Below are 24849 nucleotides of genomic sequence, written 5' to 3'. Positions count from 1 at the left end.
AAAGATCTTCATGACCCAGATAACCACGATGGTGTGATCACTCACCTAGAGCCAGACATCCTGGAATGCAAAGTCAAGTGGGCCTTAGGAAGCATCACTATGAACAAAGCTAGTGGAGGTGATGGAATTCCAGCTAATCCATTTCAAATCATAAAAGATGATGCCATGAAAGTGCTGCACTCAATATGCCAGCAAACTTGGAAAACCCAGCAGTGGCCACAGGACTGGAAAAGGTCAGTTTTCATTCCAATCCCAAAGAAAGTCAATGCCAATGAATGCTCAAACCGCACAATTGCACTCATCTCACACACTAGCAAAGTAATGCTCAAAATTCTCCAGACAAGGCTTCAACAGTACATGAACCATGAACTTCCAGATGTTCAAGCTGGATTTAGAAAAGGAAGAGGAACCAGAGATCAAATTGCCAACATCCACTGGATCATTGAAAAAGCAAGAGAGTTCCAGAAAAACATCTACTTCTGCTTTATTGACTATGCCAAAGCCTTTGACTGTGTGGATCACAATAAACTGTGGAAAATACTGAAAGAGATGGGAATACCAGGGCACCTGACTTGCCTCTTGAGAAATCTGTATGCAGGTCAGGAAGCAACAGTTAGAACTGGACATGGAACAACAGACTGATTCAACATTGGGAAAGGAGTACATCAAGGCTGTATATTGTCACCCTGCTTGTTTAACTTATATGCACAGTACATAATGAAAAACGCTGGGCTGGATGAAGCACAAGCTGGAATCAAGATTGCTGGGAGAAATATCAATAACCTCAGATATGCAGATGCCACCACCCTTATGGCCAAAAGCAAAGAACTAAAGAGCATCTTGATGAAAGTGAAAGAGAAGAGTGAAAAAGTTGGCTTAAAACTCAACATTCAGAAAACTATGATCATGGCATCTGGTCCCATCACTTCATGGGAAATAGATGGGGAAACAGTGGAAACAGTGTCAGACTTTATTTTTGGGGGCTCCAAAATCACTGCAGATGGGGACTACAGCCATGAAATTAAAAGATACTTGGTCCTTGGAAGAAAAGTTATGACCAACCTAGACAGCATATTAAAAAGCAGAAACATTACTTTGCCAACAAAGGTCCATCTAGTCAAAGCTATGATTTTTCCAGTAATTGTGTATGGATGTGAGAGTTCGACCATGAAGAAAGCTGAACACTGAAAAATTGATGCTTTTGAACTGTGGTGTTAGAGAAGACTCTTGAGAGTCCCTTGGACTGCAAGGAGATCCAACCAGTCTATCCTAAAGGAAATCAACCCTGAATATTCATTGGAAGGACTGATGCTGAAGCTGAAGCTCCAATACTTTGGCCACCTGATGTAAAGTACTGACTCATTGGAAAAGACCCTGATGCTGGGAAAGATTGAAGGCGGGAGAAGAAGGGGACAACATAGGATGAGATGGTTGGATGGCATCATTGACTCAATGGAAACGAGTTTGAGCAAACTCGGGGTGATAGTGAAGGACAGCGAGGCGTGGCATGCTGCAGTCTATGGAGTCGCAAAGAGTCATACACGACTGATCAACTGAACTGAACCTCAGTATATTATAACTATATATTCAGTATATTTTAACTTAAGTAGATTGTAATCTTTTTGTATCTTAATGATTAAGGATTTGTTACAAAGGACAGAAAGCTCCTCATGACAACTTAAATGGGGAATTTCTTTAAGAAATAACTATAAAAATATTGTAAGAAAATCTGAAGAGTCTATAACGCCCTGTAAAGGTAAGAAACCTGGATTCTAGATCCAGTACTCCTGGTTTCTACCCTTGGCTCTGTTACTAACCATTGTGGGAGCTGGATCAGTTACTCAGATCTCTATGTGCCTCAGTCTCCTCTGCAATAAAAAGGGGAATAATGGCATTTTCCTTTGAGAGTTTTTGAAAGGATTCAGTGAGCTAATGCACATTAAAGGCTTATATCAGTGCTGGTGTATAATGTGTACTCAATAAATGTTAACAAGAAGGATGATATTGATGAAGGTATCAGCAGGGCTACCCAATCCAGGAACTCTAGTGACCATGTCAGGAAGTGAGATTTATTCACATTTTCTTAGGGCGGTCATTCTCCCATATTTCTGCTTTTCTTCTTTCAGCTTCCTTTACTTATGCATATTTCGACTGAGCCACCCCAACTTCAACTCTACGGGAACCTTTTCAGTGCAAGTCTTTACTATAATTGCTGCTGAGTCACTTCAGTCGTGTCCGACTCTGTGCGACCCCATAGACAGCAGCCCACCAGGATGCCCTGTCCCTGGGATTCTCCAGGCAAGAACACTGGAGTGGGTTGCCATTTCCTTCTCCAATGCATGAAAGTGAAAAGTGAAAGTGAAGTCGCTCAGTCGTGCCTGACCCTCAGCGACCCCATGGACTGCAGCCTTCCAGGCTCCTCCATCCATGGGATTTTCCAGGCAAGAGTACTGGAGTGGGGTGCCATTGCCATAATTAGGCCGCTCAAAATCTTGAAAGAGAAACTGTTTTGATATCCCAGTTGATGGACTGTTGTCCTTGAATCATTGAATAGGAAAAGGGGTAAGAGATATAGATAGGACAGACTGAGTGCAGGGTAGGGGGCAAGGGAACCTTTCCAGGATGCTAAGTGTTCCTGAAAGCACACCAAATGAGGAACCATAGCAGGAACAAGCGGAGAAGGCGATGGGATCCCACTCCAGTACTCTTGCCTGGAAAATCCCATGGACGGAGGAGCCTGGTAGGCTGCAGTCCATGGGGTCGCTAAGAGTCGGACACGACTGAGCGACTTCACTTTCACTTTTCACTTTCATGCATTGGAGAAGGGAATGGCAACCCACTCCAGTGTTCTTGCCTGGAGAATCCCAGGGACGGGGGAGTCTGGTAGGCTGCCATCTACGGGGTCGCACAGAGTCGAACACGACTGAAGCAACTTAGCGGCGGCGGCGGCAGCAGCGGGAAGATGAGAGGCTGGCTCATATAACAGGTGTTTTCAGAAAAGGGAAGACTCTTTGTACTAATGATTCCAAGGTCGCTTATCAAAAACAATTGGTTGACATTGCAGGGAGACAGAATTCAACTCAACGTGTGGAAGAACTTTAAACAACTCTGTGCCTGAACATGGAGCACAACATCTTGAAAGGTAATGAATTTCTTGTTGTTAGAGATATTCAAGTGTTTGATCATTTATTGGCAGTATTGGGTATCGATGTGGGTTAGGGGACAAGATGACTACTTATATACCTTCTGATTATGAGAGTCTCTGGTTGTATATGAAAATTGCTAAGAGGTCCAGGAGGGCAAACCATATTGAAGGTGCTGACCCAAGTGCTGGAAAGATGTACTTAGTAAGCTGTGCCTGCTATGACCCTCATTATCTCCCAGAAGTTTCTGGTCATTCTGATCCCATTTGAGAAATTCTGCTCTAATATAGTCAGCACACAGCAACAGTTTGGTTCTGGTGTATTTTCTCTTTTGATTATCTTTGACTTGCATACTACTCTATGTCATCATTTCTAAGGGTTTCAGTTAAGCAGCAAGTCCCTTGCTGCTGTTATAATGTTGAAGAAGATTATAATATGTAATATGTGTGTGTTAGTTGTTCAGTCGTGTCCGACTCTTTGCAACCCCATGGACTGTAGCCTACCAGTCCCTCTGTCCATGAGATTCTCCAGACAAGAATACTGGAGTGGGTAGCCATTTCATTCTCAAAATATATAAAATATATAATATGGAATAATTAAAAAACTGTAAATAGTAATGTGTAACCTCTTATTATGTAAACTAGGCACAGAATGGATGTATTTTTAGAGGTCTACACAACATGTTTGTGGTGGTCTCTCTTTGTCATAGCCAGTTTTGACAGCCTAGAGGCTCCATACTATAATAACACCCTTCCAAATAGCCACTTCTTTCTTTCTCCTCTTCCCTCCCACTGCTCCATTTCTGCTGAAAGCTGCTCAGTGGGAGAGCAGTCAGTGCTGTTGGCTGTCAAAGTTTGGCAAACTGTTCATTTCTGCAGGGAGCTCAATAAACTCAAAAACTGAGAACTCTAGCCACAGAATTGGACCTATATTTAGTCTTGCCTTTGATCCCTTCCTCCCAACTTTGAAGAGGCAGGTTAACATCATGATGAAATCACCCAGGTGTGACTTGGAGAAGCCTTAGGAACGTTTGACAGAGGGGCAGTGAGGTGTGTCCTGAAAAAAGAGACGTCCCTGGGCCATCACTTCATTGCTTTGCACAGTTGCAGAACTAACACGTTTTCTCCAGGTGAAGAACTGTAAACCTACTTTCTGTGGCTGATCATATATATATATATATATATATATATATTTTTTTTTTTTTTTTTTGGAATTTGAATGATCCTCATAAGCTAGGTCTACTCTGTTGAGTATGGATGGACTATAGATTCTGTGTTAAAATTAGTAGCAAATGAAGACTGTAAACCATCAGGAGGCACTTTCCTGTTGCTTCTTCCAAGGACATGCAAGGCAGTGAAGTGAACCAGAAACACAGTCTATGCTCCATTCTTCTGGATGATTGTTTACTTCTGTAGATCATCTGTGCCTCAGCTTTCTTCATCCTTCCCTGAAACCATTTATTCACTAGCACTTCAACTGTAGCTTCTTGTAAGCAACTCTTGCAGAAAAAAATTAGGAAAAGGAAAATGGAAAATAACAAGAGTTTTTTTTTTAAGTATCTGTGCTGCATTTCCAAGATGTCCCCTCCTTCTCTTTCATTACTATGGTTACCAGATCTGAGATTTCGGGCAGAAAATTGTCTGTAGGCCCAGAGGGAAGATTTATTGCAGTAAACTCAGAAGACAGAGATTGGGCACAATTTGAAAATAATACCGGAATCTGTTGATCTAATTGTCCACCAGTCAAGTTTCTAATTAAGAGAGTGTATGTGAAGGTAGGTAGCATAGGACATGGCATGTAATGGAGACTCAGCCTCCTTCTCCTTTTCAAAGATGCCAACGCAATAGTTACAAGCAGAGTCAAAGAGGAAAACTTAAGTGGTGATAAGAAGATACATTTTCATAGAAAACAGATTGAAATCCTGAGTAGATGTATCTCTTTCCCCCAGTGTATGCCTCCTTATGACACAGCTTCCATGCTACAGACACAGGTTGCTTCCTGGTGAACCCACAGGGTCTTGGGTACCACAGTCATCAGGTGGGGTGTGGATGGGGGCTAGTAAGTAGGGCAAGGGGCTCAGTGCTTTGTGGCGAGGCGCAAAAGTGAGTGCAAGGTAAGCCGTCTGTCCCTGTCGTCATAGCAACCAAATAAGGACCCTGTGCTATTGGAACTTGTGACTGAGTCTTAAGGGTATTTGAGAAGGTTTAATCCACAAAAGCTCAGATGAACTTGTTTACCTAACCTGCTGTACCCCGAAGTCACTTCTTTGCTGTGACCCAAGATAGAGCACATATTTTCCATTACCAGCCAGGACATGCACACACATCCCAAACACATTGATATATCTAACAAAAACAAGAGGTTTGCAAAGTGATATTTAATTTTCCAAAACAGGATGCACTCTGACATTTTCTAGTTTTTTTCTAATTTTTATTTTGCCAAGAAGCTGGTGGTAAGCCACTGAACTGATTTAATGACCCACAAGTCACTCACAGCCCACAATTTGAAAAGTAGTATGTTTAATGGCCTTGGTTGGTTTCTTTGCTATCATTATTCATTTATCACATCTTTACTGAGTATCTGCTGTATGATAGGCATGTGCTATGATAGGTACGTTCTTGTCATAGGAAAATTTAAAAGAGAGGCTTTCAGATCCACAGAAGAGTCCTGACCAAGAGTCACATGTTCTGTTTAAACACATAGCTGCTGTCATCTGTCATGCTTGAAAAGGTGCTGAGGTTTCACAGGGAGACTGGGAGACAGCCTGCTGTGATCAGGCATGGTAGTAGGCCCTGACACTTCTGCTGAGCCCTAGACTCTACCTATATACAGCTTTTGTTTGATTTTACCAATTGGGGTAGCAGTAAATGCTTCCAAGTTTTCAAGAACTTCTCAGAGGAAGCAACTTTGTGTTACAAGAATTAAGATCCAGTGATGAAAGTTTCTGAATTCACTTTTCTGGTTATCCATGAACTGATAGTTTCCCTCCAGGATAAACATCCATATCCTGTTGGCACAGATTGCCAGGCCCTTTATAATCAGGCCCTAACAGACTGTTTGAGTTTCATTTTCCATTGTTTCTCATGACATACCCTTTGCTTTACAAACTCTCTGTTCCCTCAATAACCCAGACTTTTCTTCCTCCCTGGGCCTTCCCATGTCCTCTTCTCTTTCACTTGTCTGCCTGCTGAATGACAGTTCAACCTTCCATCCTTAGCTGGAGAATGATAGCTCCCTCCCAGGGGCACTTCCTCCTGCCCCTTCTAGCAGTAGCCACACCTTTTCCCTATTCTCTCCTAAATGCTTCCCTTTTTTAGGTTGGAGTTGAATAATATAGTTGTGAGCCTCTTATGCACTGAACAGTAAGCAGTGAAATCAATCAAAATAATATGCAGGATTGTTTTCAAGAGTCAAAGGAGCATGTGGAGATACTTTTACATCAAGAACTCAATTATACTATTCCAGGTAACTGTCTATTCCTTTCCCCATAGATTTTTGTTTGGGGCTAGAAGTCAGATGCCAGTGGGCTGGATTCTTGTGAAGACATAATTTTGGATCTTTAAAATGCCCTGCATAAAAAATAACATGACTTCTAATGACTTATTGCTGACTGGTTTCCCACCGTCAGGCCTCTGAGCAAGGAGCCCTGAGTTGAAACCAGCAATTCATTCAACATTTCTCGAGAACCTAGTATGTACTAGACAATGTGACAGGCTCTTCAGATTGAAAGATGAATGATAGCCTCTGCTGTTTAGAAGATTGCTGATGACCTTTTCTTGTGGGTTTAAAACGAAACAAAACAAAGGAAGAGAAAGGAAATATCTGATGAGTGTTGGCTGTGTGTAAGGCACTGTGGTTTGTATGTGAAAAGTGAAAGTCTCTCAGTCGTGTCCAACTCTTTGAGACCCTATGGACTATACAGTCCATGGAATTCTCCAGGCCAGAATACTGGAGTGGGTAGCCTTTCCCTTCTCCAGGGGATCCTCCCAGCCCAAGGATCGAACCCAGGTCCCCTGCATTGCAGGCGGATTCTTTACCAGCTGAGTCACAAGGGAAGCCCAAGAATACTGGAGTAGGTAGCCTATTTCTTCTCCAGCAGATCTTCCCAACCCAGGAATCAAACCGGGGTCTCCTGTATTGCAGGCAGATTCTTTACCAAGTGAGCTATCAGGGAAGCCCCGTGCATAATCTTTATTGTTGCTAAGTCCTAAAGTCATGTCTGACTCTGCAACCCCGTGGACTGCAGCACACCAGGCTCCCCTGTCCTCCACTATCTCCTGGAATTTGCTCAGATTCACGTCCATTGAGTCAGTGATGCTATCTAACCATCTCATCCTCTGCTGCCCTCTTCTCCTTTTGCCTTTGATCTTTCCCAGCATCAAAGTCTTTTCCAATGAGTTGGCCCTTTTCATCAGGTGGCCAAAGTATTGGAGCTTCAGCTTCAGCATCAGTCCTTCCAATGAATATTCAGGGTTGATTTCCTTTATGATCGACTGGGTTGATCTCCTTGCTGTCCAAAGGACTCTCAAGAGTCTTCTCCAACACCACAATTCAAAAGCATGATGTCTTCAGTGCCCAGCCTTCTTTATGGTCCAACTCTCACATCTGTACATGACTACTGGAAAAAATCCTGGCTTTGACTATACAGACCTTTGTTGGCAAAATGATGTCTTTGCTTTTTAATACACTATCTAGGTTTGTCATAGCTTTCCTTCCAAGGAACAAGCATCTTTTAATTCCATGGAGTACATGGCTTCAGAAAGGTATTTCTACCCTTGGCTTGTTACTCAAACTGGGAGAATACATAGGAATCCTCACTCCTTATACTAGCGCAGGAATTGAGAATAACCAATAACAAATGCACTTTCCCAGTTGCAGACTGTAATTAACAACTCACTGGAGTTGCTGGTGTATGGACTCCATCTTGACTGTCCTGCTTTAGATCAGTACTTCTCCAACTTTGATGCACACGAGCATCATTTGAGGCCTAGATAACATACCAATTCCCAGGCCCCAGCCCAAGAGATTATGACTTAGTAGGTCAGAGCCTGAGACTTTTCCAACAATTGCATGCAAGGTAATGCTGATGCTGCTAGTCCAGAGACCCATACATTGGGTAATGAGGTTCCAGAGAATTTCTAAAATGCCTTTCATTAATAAAATGCCATGTTTGCCTCACACCTTTGCTATAAATGTGTGCATAGTCATGTCAAGGACATTAACCCCACAGATTCCATGTTGGGAAACTAGCCATTGAAAGATTAACAAACATAAAATACTTTATAAAGATATTTTTAGATTGAAAATGCAAGGCTCCTATTTTTTGGTCCTTGGATGGAAATTTTCTTCTTTCAAGATGAAGATAGTAAAACAATGCATGTTCTCTTCAGTCATTTAGCATTTTTTCCATATTCTGCCACAGGTTTGCACAAAGTATTTAAAGAGGATTTCATAGATCATTAATTAAGGTAACAACTGCTTCCTTAGCAAGCAGGATTTTGAAGAGGTTGTAAATGATTCACCTGGGAGGTAGGCAGCATGTTTATTTTTTGTCTTAAAGGTTGAGGGGTTTAGATTCCGCTTTAACAGACCTGAGTGGATTAGGAGTTTGGACTTAATTGTGAAAGCCAGCAAGAAAAAAAAAATGTCATGGTACTTTGTAATTTCCCTGTTTCATCAAGGTAAAGAGCTGGTGCTTGTCAGGGGTATATAGTCCTAAAATATTTCTCAGATGTTCCTTCTTCCAAGTTTTTTCCATTTTGTTAGTTATTATGATTGACTGTTCTTTTAGGGCATGCATGATCATTCCTGGTAGCTCAGACAGTAAAGCATCTGCCTACAATGCGGGAGACCCAGGTTTGATCCCTGGGTCAGGAAGATCCTCTGGGGAAGGAAATGGCAACCCACTACAGTATTCATGCCTGGAAAATTCCATGGACCGAGGAGCCTGGTAGGTTACAGTCCATGGGGTTGCAAAGAGTCGGACACAACTGAGTGACTTCACTTTCACTTTCGGGCATGCAATATGGAATTCCCTTTTGCAAAAAGAAAAGTGACTTGCAGAAGCAGCCTTGCAAATTAAATCCCTGTCTTTTTACTGTTTTCCTCTAATTCTTTTATCTCAGGCTATTTCCCATTGTCTATATTTTCTTTACTACCTTCCTACTGGGTCATATCTGACTCTGATTTTCTTCTCTTCAAAATTTGTTGTTTTCCTTTGCTTTGAGACTATTTTATTGATTCATTCATTCATAGACCCAGTTTAGATGTATTGCATACCTTCTATAAGCCATCCTCAAAGTTCACCCTTGAGATGCTTACAGTCCAGGGAGAGACAGAAAATGTGTCTGCTCATTAGTCTATGTACATATGATAGAGGCTGTCATGATATCATGATAGAGGCTGTATGTAAACACTGTGGATGCCTCACCCATATCCCTACAGCATTCACTGTATAATCATGGTTTTCTGCTACAAGCTCTGCTCTACCTTGTTGTGAGAAAAAGGGGAGTGTCTTAGGCCCCAAACGCATGCTCAAGTTTTGCAGGGCAAGTTGGCAATACTGAGGACTTACTCCAGAAACAGCCCTCTGTTAATAACACTTGAGGGCAGGGGGTAAACATCCCAACTTCTTCTTCCCTCTGAGGCTTGTTCTACACTGGCTCCCAGGGATTCCAAGAGTGGGAGTTTGGGATTAGCAGATGCAAACTATTATATATATCGGATGGATAGACAACAAGGTCCTACTGTACAGTCTCTTGATGAAGGTGAAAGAGGAGAGTGAAAAAGCTGGCTTAAAACTCAGCATTCAAAAAACAAAGATCATGGCATCCAGTCCCATCACTTCATGGCAAATAGATGGGGAAACAATGGGAACAGTGACAGACTTTATTTTCTTGGGCTCCAAAATCACTGCAGACAGTGATTGCAGCCATGAAATTAAAAGACGCTTGCTCCTTGGAAGAAAAGCTATGACCAACCTAGACAGCATATTTGCAGACAAAGGTCTTTATAGTCAAAGCTATGGTTTTCTAGTAGTCATGTATGGATGTGAGAGCTGGACCATAAAGAAGGCTGAGTGCCGAAGAAATGATGCTTTCCAACTGTGGTGCTTGAGAAGACTCTTGAGAGTCCTTTGGACAGCAAGGAGATCCAACCAGTCTGTCCTAAAGGAAATCAACCCTGAATGTTCATTGGAAGGACTGATGCTAAAGCTGAAGCTCCAACACTTTGGCTACCTTCTGTGAAGAGCTGACTCATTTGAAAAGACCCTGATGCTGGGAAAGATTGAGGGCAGGAGGAGAAGAGGGCAACAGAGGATAAGATGGTTGGATAGCATCACCGACTCAATGAACATGAATTTGAGCAAACTCCAGGAGATAGGGAAGGATGGTGAAGACTGGTGTGCTGCAGTCAATGGGGTCGCAAAGAGATGGTCATGACTGAGTGACTGAACAACAACAAACCTTTGGAGAGGCAGAGAAAGGTGTTCAATTCAGTTCAGTTGCATAGTTGTCCGACTAAGAGAAAGGTGAGAGACCTTAAAAAGCAAGATTCTCAAAGGATGACCCTACTCTAATTATAGTTCAATGGATTCCCCATTTGCTTAGATTTGTTTGGCAGTTAGGCTTAGTGGTAGTGACGTCTGCATTTCAACAGCCTTCTTTTAAAGTCCATTTACATTCTAATTGAATTGGCAGGGTCTTTTTTTTGTAGATAAGAAGTGATTTATTAGAATAGGATGCTTATGAGGCTTACAAGCAAGCAGACTTGAGGATGGAGTTGGCAGCGTCTTAATGGGCTCTCTGACTTTGAGAAAAGTGGTCTTGTGCAGACTGACTGTGGCTAAACTACATCTTAGCAGTGGGAGGTAAAATGGAAGAATTCAAGTTGCCCTTAATCTTTCTGCTTCTCTTGTGTAGACACTGTAGAGTAAAAGCACAAATTCAGTATTTCAACTCTATGATTATAAAAATAGCTGTACATGGGTGACATCTTGCTGTGCAGTCTAATTTCCCTTTGTGAAAGAAAGATAAGAGGAATAAAAATAGGGGAGGGGGCATGTTGGCAGCCTATTGCTGTATTCTAAGATAGTTGATTTTAATCTGTAGAATGTGTGTGTGTGTGTGTGCGCGCTCAGTAGCTCAGTTGTGTCTGATTCTTTGCAACTCCATGGACTGTAGCCTGTCAGGCTCCTTTGTCCATGGAATTTTCCAGGCAAGAATACTGGATTGGGTTGCCGTTTCCTACTCCAGTGGACCTTCCTGACTCAGGGATTGAACCCATGCCTCCTGCATTAGCAGGCAGATTCTTTACCACTGTGTCACATGGGAAGCCCAATGTATAGAATACGTTCTCTCATAAATTGAGCAAAACCTTTATGATCCTGTTCATAAAGGATACACATACCTTAGAGGTGAAGAAAGCGGATACTCAAACAAGCACTCACTATGCATAGAACTTAGCACGTGCCAGGGCCTGTTGTAGGAGCTTTACCCATGGAAACTCATTTTCACCACAGTCGTATAAGATAAATACATTTTAACTCTATTTACAGATGAGAAGATAGAGGCACAGAGACTCTTTTTAAAAGTGACCTGCCAAAGTCACATAACTGGTAAATTACAGAGCGTCTGTTTGTATGTTGGTGGTTCAAATCATCTTGCAGAATACCATCCTCAGGGTTACTCTGAGACTATGATCAGAGTAGTGAAACAAAACAAGGTCACTTCATAATGTTAACTAAGCACAGATGAGAACAAGATCACTATGACACTCAGAAAACACTCAACATCTAAGTTAAAATGAGTGATTCCTTCTTCTTTACCAAATAAAATTTTATTCCAACTCTAGTCGGCCGTCCTATAAATAAGATTTATTGAGATACCTAATCCTAGAATTTCCCCTGCTTTCTGACAGCATCCAGTCTAGAGCAGACCTCTGCTTCCTTAGACTTTCTTCCCAAATCGCCCAGTTTAGAGTCCTGTCTATAGTACATGTTCTTCCTTGCTGCAAAGAACAGTAAGCCTAACTTAACTACTGGCTCATTCCTGGTGGCCTTTGCTTGAAGGGCATTGGCACCTATTTGTCAGTGTTAAAGAGCTAGATGTGGTAGCTAATTTTCCAGATGACTAAATCACTATGAAGAAGATTAATGCCATCTAAAAAAATGGGCCAAATTCAATGAGGTAAAATTTTGTAACAATAAATATAAAGCCCTTTGTTTAGGTTTGGAAAAAATCAAGCACATAATTAAGAACAGATAACTTGACAGCTATTTGTATTAATAGGAAAAAAGACTTGGGAAATGAACAAGCATTAGCAACATCAAAATGAGTCAAATGTGGAATATGACTACTGAAAAGCACTACTGCAATTTAATGTTCTATGAAAAGTGCAGATAAACAGAGGGGATATTGCTGGTTTTCTCTGTTACATCCTGATCATGCCTGGGCTGTCACATTCTGTGACTCATACTTCAAGATGTCACTAGCAAACTACAGAAAGGGTGGCCAGTATGCTGAGGAGCTATAAGCCATATCATAGGAAGGACTTGGTCACTTTAGCCCAGAAACTTTGAAAAGGCCTTCCAGTTCACCATGTTTAAGTGTTTAAAGGGATGTCCCCAGGAAGAGAGGAAGGAGACTTTGGTCCTTAAGGAGGAGTATTGGTCTGACTGGGGACATTCCAGGACCCCATGGGTGTGAAAAAGCCACTCCTGGATGAACATCTGCTCTGGGTCCTTGTCTTATGGCCTTCAGCAGTGGGGCTTGGGTCCCACTGGGATGGGAGATCTAAGGGCTCTGAAACATTGGGGCGGAAATAGCACAGAGCTTCTGGACCTACTGAGTGGAGGGACAGGGCTTCTTCTAAGGTGTTCTCCTCCTGAGGCATGGCCCTGGGATTTGAGGCTAAAGCCTGCTGCTGCTAAGTCACGTCAGTCGTGTCCGACTCTGTGCGACCCCATAGACGGCAGCTCATCAGGCTCCCCCGTCCCTGGGATTCTCCAGGCAAGAACACTGGAGTGGGTTGCCATTTCCTTCTCCAATGCATGAAAGTGGAAAGCGAAAGTGAAGTCGCTCAGTCGTGTCCGACTCGTAGCAACCCCATGGACTGCAGCCTACCAGGCTCCTCCATCCATGGGATTTTCCAGGCAAGAGTACTGGAGTGGGGTTCCATTGCCTTCTCCAAGGCTAAAGCCTGGATAATAGTAAAATAGTTACTGTGCTTGTAGGTTTATTCTCCTCTAATAGGTCAATGGGAAGATGATTGGTTGAGAGCAAGACTCAGGTATTTCTAGGTACAGTGTCCTAAATAATACCCACAATACATGTCAATTTTATATTCTTCTGTAAAACATGCAACAAATGGGAAGAAACTGACACTTTATAAAAGGAACAAATTAGGTAATATGGATGCTTGAAAGAATGGCATCCTTTTAGCCCTATAGGGTCAGGAAATTATTTTTTTAATTGAAGCATAGTTGACTTAAAAGATTGTATTAGTTTCAGGTGTCCAGCAAAGTGACTCAGTTATATGTATACATATTTCAAATTAATAAGAAGTTATCTTTTGAGAAATTAGCAATTTAGCTAAGAATTGAAGGACTGATAAATAAAGGGAGGGAAAGAGAAAACTGCAGAGAATGAGTACTTTCCCAAGTTAGTTTCATGTGAGACATTTTGATCAGGGCCTCACATTCTCACCCTGTTGTCCAATTAGGTTAAGACCTCTTATTTTCTTCTGGGGAGACTGAAGTCTAAACAGTGTGTTTGCAACATTCCCTTTAAAAGGCAGCTCAGCCTTAAGTGGCTTAGAAGCCATAACTGTGTTCTCAAAGAGCTTCAATTTCTGTTTAGTTACTGAAAATAAAGAAGTCAGGGCTCTATGGGTAACTGGAAACCTCTGAAATCAGGCACAATGCCAAAGTCAGGAGTGGTGTGGCCAAATATAAAAAGACAGGGTGAGTGAGGTGCAAGTGAGGCTTTAAAGTTCTTGTGGGACAGTTGTTAAACTACCACATGGTGTGAAGACTTACTGGAGCTGAGGCTATAACATAAAAATAGGATTTTACTACATAGACCCTGGGCATCAACTTCTAATAGACCAAGGTTGGCCCAATCATAGGGATTTGCAGGATCTGTCAGTGAAGATCTTGGCTTGATTGTTACTGAGAAACCCAGCTTTGATAAAATTGGCTGCTTTTTGAGATATAGAAAAGGAAAAGCGAATGCACCTGGTTGCAAATTGCCTGGCCCCTCCTTGAAAGTGACCCCATTTCATAACTTGTTCAGTAAGCGCCACATACTCTGCCCACATAAGTAATTGTAGTCTCAGGGGCTCCCTCCATAAACACCTTCCTTGAATAACTCATCATGCCAGTGTCACTTTGGGAAGTAATCTGTTCTTGGATATTCTTACACTGTCTAAAGGATCTACTGTATTGTGCTGAGGAGGTCAGTTTCCTAGTGGGAAACTAAAGAGATGCTCTTTTCATTGGAAACATTGAACATTTAAAAATGGTGGCTTGTTTTTGTTTTATATTCAGGCTACAACCTAGTAGGGTCTATGAAAATTTAATAGTTCATCACCAGCTGGGCTGAAACTAGGGCAAGGTGAGAAAGGTCTCGGGTGCAAAATGTAAGGGGTGCCAAAACACCAGTACTTCAAGGCATTATTTTAATGCAATATTTGAAAAATTCCTTATTAATGCAAAAATCCGTGGTGAAAAAAAATACCAGATTTAAATAAAAACAAGATCTGACCCTGTACTCATATGACTAATTGCACTTGCCTCACTCCAACCTCATCCCTGATGGACCAGCCTTAAAAAAAACATAGTAGAAAATATTAGGGTACATTAGAGATGTTTGGAGAAGGCAATGGCACCCCACTCCAGTACTCTTGCCTGGAAAATCCCATGGACGGAGGAGCCTGGTGGGCTGCAGTCCATGGGGTCGCGAAGAGTCGGGCACGACTGAGCAACTTCACTTTGACTTTTCACTTTCATGCATTGGAGAAGGAAATGGCAACCCACTCCAGTGTTCTTGCCTGGAGAATCCCAGGGATGGGGGAGCCTGGTGGGCTGCCGTCTATGGGGTTGAACAGAGTCGGACATGACTGAAGCGACTTAGCAGCAGCAGCAGCCGAGATGTTTAAGTGTGTGAGTGAGCGAGAGATACTGGATCAGAATGTAAGATGTAAAACATGAACTGTGCACAGCAGCAGCTGAGGTCAGGGACACTGAAGCAAGTTGCCTGCATGTGTGGCTTTGGTTGTTTTACTTGACCTCTCAGTGCTTTCCTCTTGTCATCTGTAGGATGGAGATAAGAATACTGCCTTCATTATTGACAGGATGACCACATTTTATCCAAACAAGGACAGTTTTGATAGTGGAAAGTGGCACGGACCATCCAGCTCTATAATGATAATGCTTTTTTTTAATTTTGCAGTAATTATCAAATAATAAGGCAATTACAGATTTAAATGATCAAAAAATCACAAAGCCATTCAATCATGAGCATTCAGATGCCCACAGCAAGACTGCTCAGCCTCTATGATGATGGTCTCATGTTCACCAAACCTATGATTTTCCTGTGTTTTCCACTGACCCCACCAAGTAGTTGCCTAGGGGCTTAATGGGTTTTGCATGCCATGTCGTGGGCCAAGGCTGGTGCCCCAAATGCTTGTTAGCAGGACAGCAGTATCTCACCACTGACAGACCAAATGAAAGATTTATTTATCCCCAGCCTCTTTTGTCTGAGTGCACTTCATTTTATCAGCAACTTCTGTTCCAGTTATCCTGGAAAGAGTGTTAGCTCTGACATTGCTTTTGAAAGGTTCAAGAGCAGAGGCCACAGGTGGTGATTTTTTTTTTTTTTTTTTTTTTTTTTAGATTTCAGCACATGTTGAAGTGAGAACTTGTGTACTGCACCTGTAGGCCCCCACCCCAGAAGATCACACCATGACAGAAAGCAGATGTATACAGAGTAAAGGTCTACCAAACCCATCTCAGTTTATTTTAGTGCAACTATTAATAGGTGTTTTAGTTTAGAACTAATAATTCAGGACAAATGCCAAATTACACAGGCCATCAGAAAAATAGGCAGAACTAGGACTTTCTGTAGTAAGCCAGCTGTATGATCACGGCACTCACAGTTGTGGGGATTAAATAAATTCCTGTATGGAAAGTACCTAGATTAGTGCTTGGTTTATAGTAAGCCCTCAATCACTGCGAGTTCTTGTTACCATTTTTTGTTAACATAGTTTAGACTCAAAAAATGTGAAAAGCACTGGCTTGGAAAGATGTCATTTCCTAAGGGATAAATAATTGGAAATGCCTCTTTTTTTTTTTTTTTTTCCAAATTTAATTGTCAATGGTAGTAAGAGCCTTGACTACAAAGGGACACACACCTGCTTGCTGTTTTAATTAAAGTTTTAAATTTCAGCTTAAACTTTAAATTCATAACCATGGACCTCAGATGCAGTCTCCCACTACATTTGCCTCAGCATCCTGACCCCATCTCTCTCTTGAGAGCATTGGTTTTTTACTCTCCCAAACTACTATTTAATATCATATCTCTTTCATCCTTAAACTTTCTGTATCCCTTCTTTCCATCTTATTTTCAGCTTATAACTTCCCTGATAATCCTTGGAAATGATAGGAGCAATTAGGAGTCCCTACATTGTACCATCATCAAACTACCAATGGGTCAGCACCCACTGTCATTCTCCCCTCTTGTCTGTACAGTGGTAAAGCACATGGTCTCTGGAGACAGTCTCACACTTCAGATCTTGCTGTGCTACTTTGTGGCTTATGAGCATGGGCAAATGATTTAACTGCTTTGGTATCCTCCTGAATGAACTAACCCTAATTTAAGTCATTATTGAAATGGCTGAAATATCTGTCCCCATGTAAGGCTAACCCTGACCCTTGGCTCTGAATTGTCATCCTTTCTTCTCAAGGTGTTTTTTTTCCCCTTGAAATTCTGGTGTTCTTTCACTGCAGTGTTGATTTTTCCCTTTTTGCTACAGTATTCCTATTGTTAAACATGTTCTTTTATCTTCCATTTTGAAAAAAGGTCCCTCCCATTATCCCACATTATCTTCCATGCTATCTTCTAGGCTCTCCTGCATGGCAAAGGCAAATGGAAGTGAGGTCTAAACTCTGCCATCATTTCCTTTGTTCCTGACAGGCTTTTTAAATGGTGGAGTGTTCCATTCTCAGAGCTTTTTTTTTTCTTTTCTTTGAGGAATGATTTCAGTACTCAATGTTGTAATTAAGTTACCCCCCCAAACTTTATAATTGACAAAAAACAGTTGAGTGTATTTTAGATGTACAGTGTGAGGTTTTGCTATAAACGTACACTGTGAAATGATTACCACCATCAAACTAATTAACATATCCATCACCTCACATGGTTACCTTTTTTGTGAATTTACACTTAGGAGGTGATCTTACCCAGTTGTGTGGATTTAAAACATTGTTTGCTGGTTACTCTCAAAGATCCTTTTTCAGATTTCTTCTCTCCCTTAGGTGTGTTTATCTATATAATTACTTGCTAACCCTACTGGCATGTCTTGCTGCTGCTGCTGCTGCTAAGTTGCTTCAGTTGTGTCCTACTCTGTGCGACCCCATAGACGGCAGCCCACCAGACTTCCCTGCCCCTGGGAATCTCCAGGCAAGAACACTGGAGTGGGTTGCCATTTCCTTCTCCAACTGGCATGTCTTACAGGCATCTAAATTTAATGGCATCAAAATGACCTGAGTTCTACCCCAAGTCTGCAGTAGTCCCCATCTTAAACACTACCTAACAAGTTGCTGAAGCCAAGAATCTGAGACATATTCCTCTCTTTTCCTCACCTCCCCACATCAAATGCATCAGCATGACCTGTTGGTTTTACCCCAAAAGAATAATCACTAGAATCTAAGTTTCATCATGGAATTGCATTTTGTCTGTGCTGTTCAATTATATATTCTAATGATGTACGTAGCTCCTGGCACACAATATGAATCAAATATTTTTGGAATGAATGAATGAATCTTGACTCTGACCACTTCGATGACCAGTACCACAGTCTATGCCAGCAACATGTCCCCATATTTCTGTGATAGCCTCCTGACTAATCTGCTGCTGCTTCTCATAAACTACCCACTCAACATCCTGATATTTGCTATGTTGAATCTAGCCAGTGATTCTAATCCAATCAGAATAAAATCTATTCTTTCATACTGGTCTACAAAGTCTTATATGAACTTGAAATTACCATTCCTCCAACCTCATTTCCTACTCTTTTATCTTTCTCATTCTCTACCACCTGCTCTAATACTGCCCATGTTTCCCCCAAACAACCTTATTGTAGGACTCACTGGGACACTTGTGAAAAGTAGTAATTCTCAGGGACCTCCCTGCAGACTCTGTTTCACAAGATTTGGAGTGTGACACTCTCTCTATTCTTAACAAGCATTCCGGGTGTCTTATGATAAGATATAGATATAGCCTAAGAATCCTCCACACAGCATTCCATGAAAGTATTCCCAGTTATTCAGAATCAGGGAGCAAAATGAAACTCCTTTTCTATTTCTGGTCTGGGAGAGCATACAGTCAGTGGGTAATTACTAAGCTAAACCAGGGAATTCTGAGAATACAATTTATGTAACTGTAATAGCTTTACATTCTAGTAATATTTCCTGAGTGGCACATGTGACCTCAAACTTCTGCCACTTTGTGCTAGACACCTATGGAAGAGGTTCAAGAAATGGTTAGCACCAACAGGGAGGTGAAAATTGAGAGAGGCTTGATATTGAGCAATGTGCAGCAAAGGGCGTGTACATGTGTATTGTTTGCTGGGATGAGGGAAAGAGAGAAAGGGGGCAGCACACAGGATACCAGCCCAGAGTATGCAAAGGAAACATGTTGGCACATGCTGTAATGACTCAGTTTTTACACATATAAGCTCGTCAATGTAAGCAACATCTAAATTGCAATGTTCGGACTTCCTTGGTGGTCCAGTGGTTAAGAATATGCCTGCCAATGCAGGGGACATGGGTTTGATACCTGGTCCAGGAAAAGTCCACATGCCACAGGGCAACTAAGCCCATGCTCTGCCAGTAGAGAAGCTACTGCAATGAAAAGCCCGTGTACCGCAACTAGAGAGTAACCCCCACTCTCTGCATCTAGAGAAATCCCTTCAGCAGCAAGGACGACCTAGCACAACCAAAAATTAATAAATAAAAATTTTAAAAATAACATACCTTACAATGTTCAGCTTTACATCTAGGTATTTGGAAGCATTAAAATTGACAATGAAACATTTTTGTTTTTGCTCTGACAGAGTAGTATGTAATTATGGCTTTACCAACAGGTTCAATTTATCATTTTTTAGGGGGAGGAGATTTTGAAAACTATCTTTAATCTCCTGTGTGTAAAACTTTAACTTCAGTTCTCTAGTGATATTGTTACAGGCACTAATGTTCTACATACCAAAGAGCATGTTTCTCTCCTAGAATCTGAAACTGAAAATAAATGCAAGGCTTCTGGAGTCCTATATGAAATTGAATTATAAACCAGACCACTGCTTCCCAAATGCGTCTGCAGTTGGAATTACCTGAGGAGCTTCAGAATGGGGCACTCTTGTGCCCCATTCCAAGACTGAGATTAATGGGTGTGAGGTATGACCAAGGTTTGGGATTTTTGAAAGATCTCCAGGCTATTCTAATGTGCAGGCAAGTTTGGGAACCACTGAAGTGGAGATTTTGAGCCATGTATTTCCAACTTCAATCTTCTAGGTAATGTAAATTTGGGGTTTCTGCATTAAAATTTAAGTTGAGACAATGAAATCAGTCTAATTGGATTTATCAGGTTGAAATCAACATGATTAGGGACCTTATTTACATAAAGCCAAGCAATTCATGAAAAAGTCAAAGTAGTTTTGTGCTCAAAGCCACACAAATTACTAATGTTCAAAACAACAAGGCTTTAAAGTAATTTTGTCAGATGAATATATATCTCCAACTACAGTTGCTAGGCTGTAGCAGAACACAAGGCTCTCAGTTAGATTTTAATTTCATATAGACAAGGAATAATGTATTAATATAAGTCTGTTCCATGCAACATCTGGGATGTACTTATACTAAATATTGTTTATCATTTATCTGAAATTCAGGCTTGTGTGCCTGTATGTTTTATAATTGAAGAATAGTTAATTTACAATGTTGTGTTAGTTTCAGGTGTGCAGCAAAGAGATTCAGTCGTATATATGTGTGTATATATATATGCAATCTTGTTCAGATTCTTTTCCATTATCAGCTATTATAAGATACTGATTAAAGTTCCCTGTGCTATACAGTAGGTCCTTTGTCATTTACCTATTTTATATAGTAGTATATATATGATTTTTGGCCTCTTTTTAAATTATTAATTGGAGGATAATTGCTTTACAATGTTGTATTGGTTTCTGCCATACAACTGTGTGAATCAGTCATAAATATATGTATGTCCCCTCTCTAGTGAGCCTCCCTCCCACCCCCAACCTGATCCTACCCCTCTAGGTTGTCACAGAGTACTAATTTGAGCTCCCTGTGTTTTAAAGTCACTTCTCACTAGCTATCTAATTTAAATATGCTAATGTAGATATTTCAGTGCTGCTCTCTCAATTCGCACCACCCTCCCCTTACCCCGTTGTGCCCACCAGTCTGTTTTCTATGTCTGTGTCTCTTCCTGCCCTGCAAATAGATTCATCAGTACAATTTTCTAGATTCCGTATATAATGTGTTAATATATGATATTTGTTTTTCTCACTCTGTATAACAGGCTCTAGGTTCATCCACATCACTAGAACTGACTCAAATTTGTTCCTTTTTATGGCTGAGTAATATTCCATTATATATATGTACCATAACTTTATCCATTCATCTGTTGATGGACATCTAGGTTGCTTCCATGTCCTAGCTATTGTAAATAGTGCTGCAATGAACATTGGGGTACCTGTGTCTTTTTGAATTATGGTTTTCTCAGGGTATATAATGCAGGAGACCTGGGTTCAATCCCTGGGTCAGGAAGATCCTCCGGAGAAGGAAATGGCAACCCACTCCAGAACTCTTGCCTGGAAAATCCCATAGATGGAGGGGCCTGGTGAGCAAAGAGTTCATGGGGTTGCAAAGAGTTGGATACGACAGAGCGACTTCACTTTCACTTTTAGGGTATATGCCCAGTAGTGGGATTGCTGGGTCATATGGTGGTTTTATTCCTAGTTTTTAAGGAAATTTCCACACTGTTCTCCATAGTGAGTAGTGTGTACATGTTATTCCCAATCTCCTAATTTATCCCCCCTCTCCCTTTGCCCTTTGGTAACCATAAGTTTGTTTTCTACGTCTGTGACTCTATTTCTGTTTTATAAATAAGTTCATTTGTATCATTTTTTATATTCTACCTATATGAATATCATATGGTATCATATGATATTTGTCTTTCTCTGACTTACCTCACTTAGTATGATAATCTCTAGGTCCATCCATAGTGCTCCAAATGGCATTATTCCATTCTTTTTATGGCTGAGTAATATTCCATTGTATGTGTATACCACATCTGTTTTATCCATTCATCTCTTGATGAATTTTTTTTGCTAAATGTGACAACTCTGTCCCAATTTTAAAGGACCAACCTGAGCAGTAATTCAGTATAGTAGGATGAATCAGGACAAAAATTAACTTCAGCTTATTGCTCACTATGTGTTGTTCTATTTTCTAAATTACATTGACTGGTTAAACACCTCGAACTCTACCTGACTTTGTCTGCACTCAGAGTCAACGGTACCTTATTTTGCCTCTTCTGTCTTCTCCGGAGCCTCAGAAACTCCTTGTGCTGCCTGGAGACAAAGTTCACTGCTGCATATTCCAGTAAGGCTGCAAACACAAACAGAAGGCACACCGCCATCCAGATGTCAATCGCTTTTACGTAGGAGACCTGACAGAAAGGGAGAGAGAGAAGTACCATGAAAACTGCTGGGGAAACCAGGTTCCTTATGGTGTGAGCAGCAGACAAACCTCAGTTCCCTTCAACAAGGATTATTTTCTAGACTTTCCTTAAGAAAATACTTAAGCATTTTCCATCCCACTTTGCAGATTCTGAGCAGAGCAGTGACTATTACAGCCCCCTCTCCACACCCCGCCCCAGGCCCTTGTTCTATCTTTCTCAGTATAGTCCACCTGTTCAAGTAGCCCCTGAGACCAGCCCCAAAGATAACTACAAGAATTGCCTTTATAAAAAAAAAAGGAAGAAAAACAAAATTTTGAGGTAAAACTGAGTCAGGGTTACTCTTGAAACTTCTCATTTCCTTATATTTTTCTTAACATTTAAAAATTCATTAGTTAGTTAGTTCAGTTAGTTCAGTTACTCAGTCGTGTCCGACTCTTTGCGACCCCATGAACCGCAGCACACCAGGCCTCCCTGTCTATCACCAACTCCCAGAGTTCACCCAAACTCATGTCCATCGAGTCGGCGATGCCATCCAGCCATCTCATCCTCTGTCCTCCCCTTCTCATCCTGCCCCCAATCCCTCCCAGCATCAGGGTCTTTTCCAGTGAGTCAACTCTTCACATGAAGTGGCCAAAATACTGGAGCTTCAGCTTCAGCATAAGTCCTTCCAATGAACACCCAGGACTGATCTCCTTTAGAATGGACTGGTTGGATCTCTTTGCAGTCCAAGGGACTCTCAAGAGTCTTCTCCAACACCACAGTTCAAAAGCATCAATTCTTTGGCGCTCAGCTTTCTTCACAGTCCAACTCTCACATCCATACATGACCACAGGAAAAACCATAGCCTTGACTAGATGGACCTTTGTTGGCAAAGTAATGTCTCTGCTTTTCAATATGCTATCTAGGTTGGTCATAACTTTCCTTCCAAGGAGTAAGCATCTTTTAATTAAGATAATTCTAAAACTCAGATGAGAAATAAACTATATGTGGCCTTGGGTCCTTGAAAAACCATTTCATAATTTCCATTCAACTACTGATCCTAACTGATGTGGAAGCACATTTTTTCGTTTTTTTTTTTTATTGATGTGTACAATAATATAGGTTACAGGTGTACAATACAGTTATTCACAATTTTTAAAGGTTGTGCTCCATCTGTCGGTTCATTTCCAAGGCAAACCATTCAACATCACAGTAATCCAAGTCTATGCCTCAACCACTGATGCTGAAGAAGCTGAAGTTGAACAGTTTTGTGAAGACCTATAAGACTTTCTACAATAACAACAACAAAAAAAGATGTCCTTTTCATCATAGGAGAATGGAATGCAAAAGCAGGAAGTCAAGAGATACCTGGAGTAACAGGCAAATTTGGCCTTGCAATACAAAATGAAGCAGGGCAAAGGCCTACAGAGTTTTCTCAAGAGAACATACTGGTCATAGCAAACCCCTTTTCCAGAAACCCAATGGACCACTATACACATGGACATCACCAGATGGTCAGTTCTGAAATCAGATTGATTATATTCTTTGTAGCTGAAGATGGAGAAACTCTATGCAGTCAGCAAAAACAAGAGCTGAAGTTGACTGTGGCTCAGATCATGAACTCCTTATTTCCAAATTCAGGTTTAAATTTGAAAGTAGGGAAAGCCACTAGGCCATTCAGGTATGACCTAAATCAAATCGCTTATGATTATACAGTGGACGTAATGAATAGATGCAAGAGATTAAATCTGGTAGACAGAGTTCCTGAAGAACTATGGACAGAGGTTCATAACACTGTATAGCAGGCAGTGACCAAAACCATCACAAAGAAAAAGAAATGCAAAAAGGCAAAGTGGTTGCCTGAGGAGGCCTTACAAATAGCTGAGAAAAGAAGAGAAGTGAAAGGCAAAGGAGAGAAAGAAAGATATACCCAACTGAATGCAGAGTTCCAGAGAATAGCAGAGCAGGGAGAGATAAGAAGACCTTCATAAGTGAACAATGCTAAGAAATAGAAGAAAACAATAGAATGGGAAAGATCAGAGATCTCATCAAGAAAATTGGAAATATCAAGGAAAAATTTCATTCAAGGATGGGCACAATAAAGGACAGAAACAGTATGAACCTAACAGAATCAGAAGAGACTAAGAAGAGGTGGCAAGAATACACAGAAGAATTATACAAAAAAAGGTCTTAAGGACCCAGATAACCACAATGGTGTGGTCATTCACCTCGAGCCAGACATCCTGGAGTGTGAAGTCAAGTGGGCCTTAAGAAGCATTACTGAGAACAAAGCTAGTGGAGGTGATGGAATTCCAGCGAAGCTGTTTCAAATCCTGAAAGATGATGCTGTGAAAGTGCTGCAGTGAATATGTCAGCAAATTTGGAAAACTCAGCAGTGGCCACAGAACTGGAAAAGGCCAGTTTTCATTCCAATCCCAAAGAAGGGCAATGCCAAAGAATATTCAAACTACCATACAATTGCACTTATTTCACCTTCCAGCAAGATAATGCTCAAAAATCTGTCAAGCTAGGCTTCAGCATTACATGAACTGAGAAATTCCAGATGTACAAGCTGGATTTAGAAACTGCATATAAATCAGAGATCAAATTGCCAACATCTGTTGGATCATAGAGAAAGCAAGACAATTCCAGGAAAACATCTACTTTTGCTTCATTGTCTGTGATAAAACCTTTGACTGTGGGTCACAACAAACTGTTGACAATTCTTAAAGGGATGGAAATATCAGACC

At 41.1% G+C, this 24849-nt stretch overlaps 1 protein-coding gene across 1 annotated transcript in view; it reads right to left on the bottom strand.

The window, feature by feature from the left end:
- Nucleotides 1-24849, bottom strand: part of GLRA2 (glycine receptor alpha 2) — a 204901-nt gene that overhangs the window by 14116 nt on the left and 165936 nt on the right. The window contains exon 8 of the mRNA XM_006067107.4: nucleotides 21959-22108. Within this exon, the coding sequence (XP_006067169.1) occupies nucleotides 21959-22108 (150 nt within the window). The remainder of the gene's footprint in view (nucleotides 1-21958; nucleotides 22109-24849) is intronic.

The sequence above is a fragment of the Bubalus bubalis genome, chromosome X, assembly GCF_019923935.1.
Source record: "Bubalus bubalis isolate 160015118507 breed Murrah chromosome X, NDDB_SH_1, whole genome shotgun sequence".
NCBI lineage: Eukaryota > Metazoa > Chordata > Mammalia > Artiodactyla > Bovidae > Bubalus > Bubalus bubalis.
Note: the sequence above shows the minus strand (reverse complement) of the source record. Positions and strands in the feature narration are given on the sequence as shown.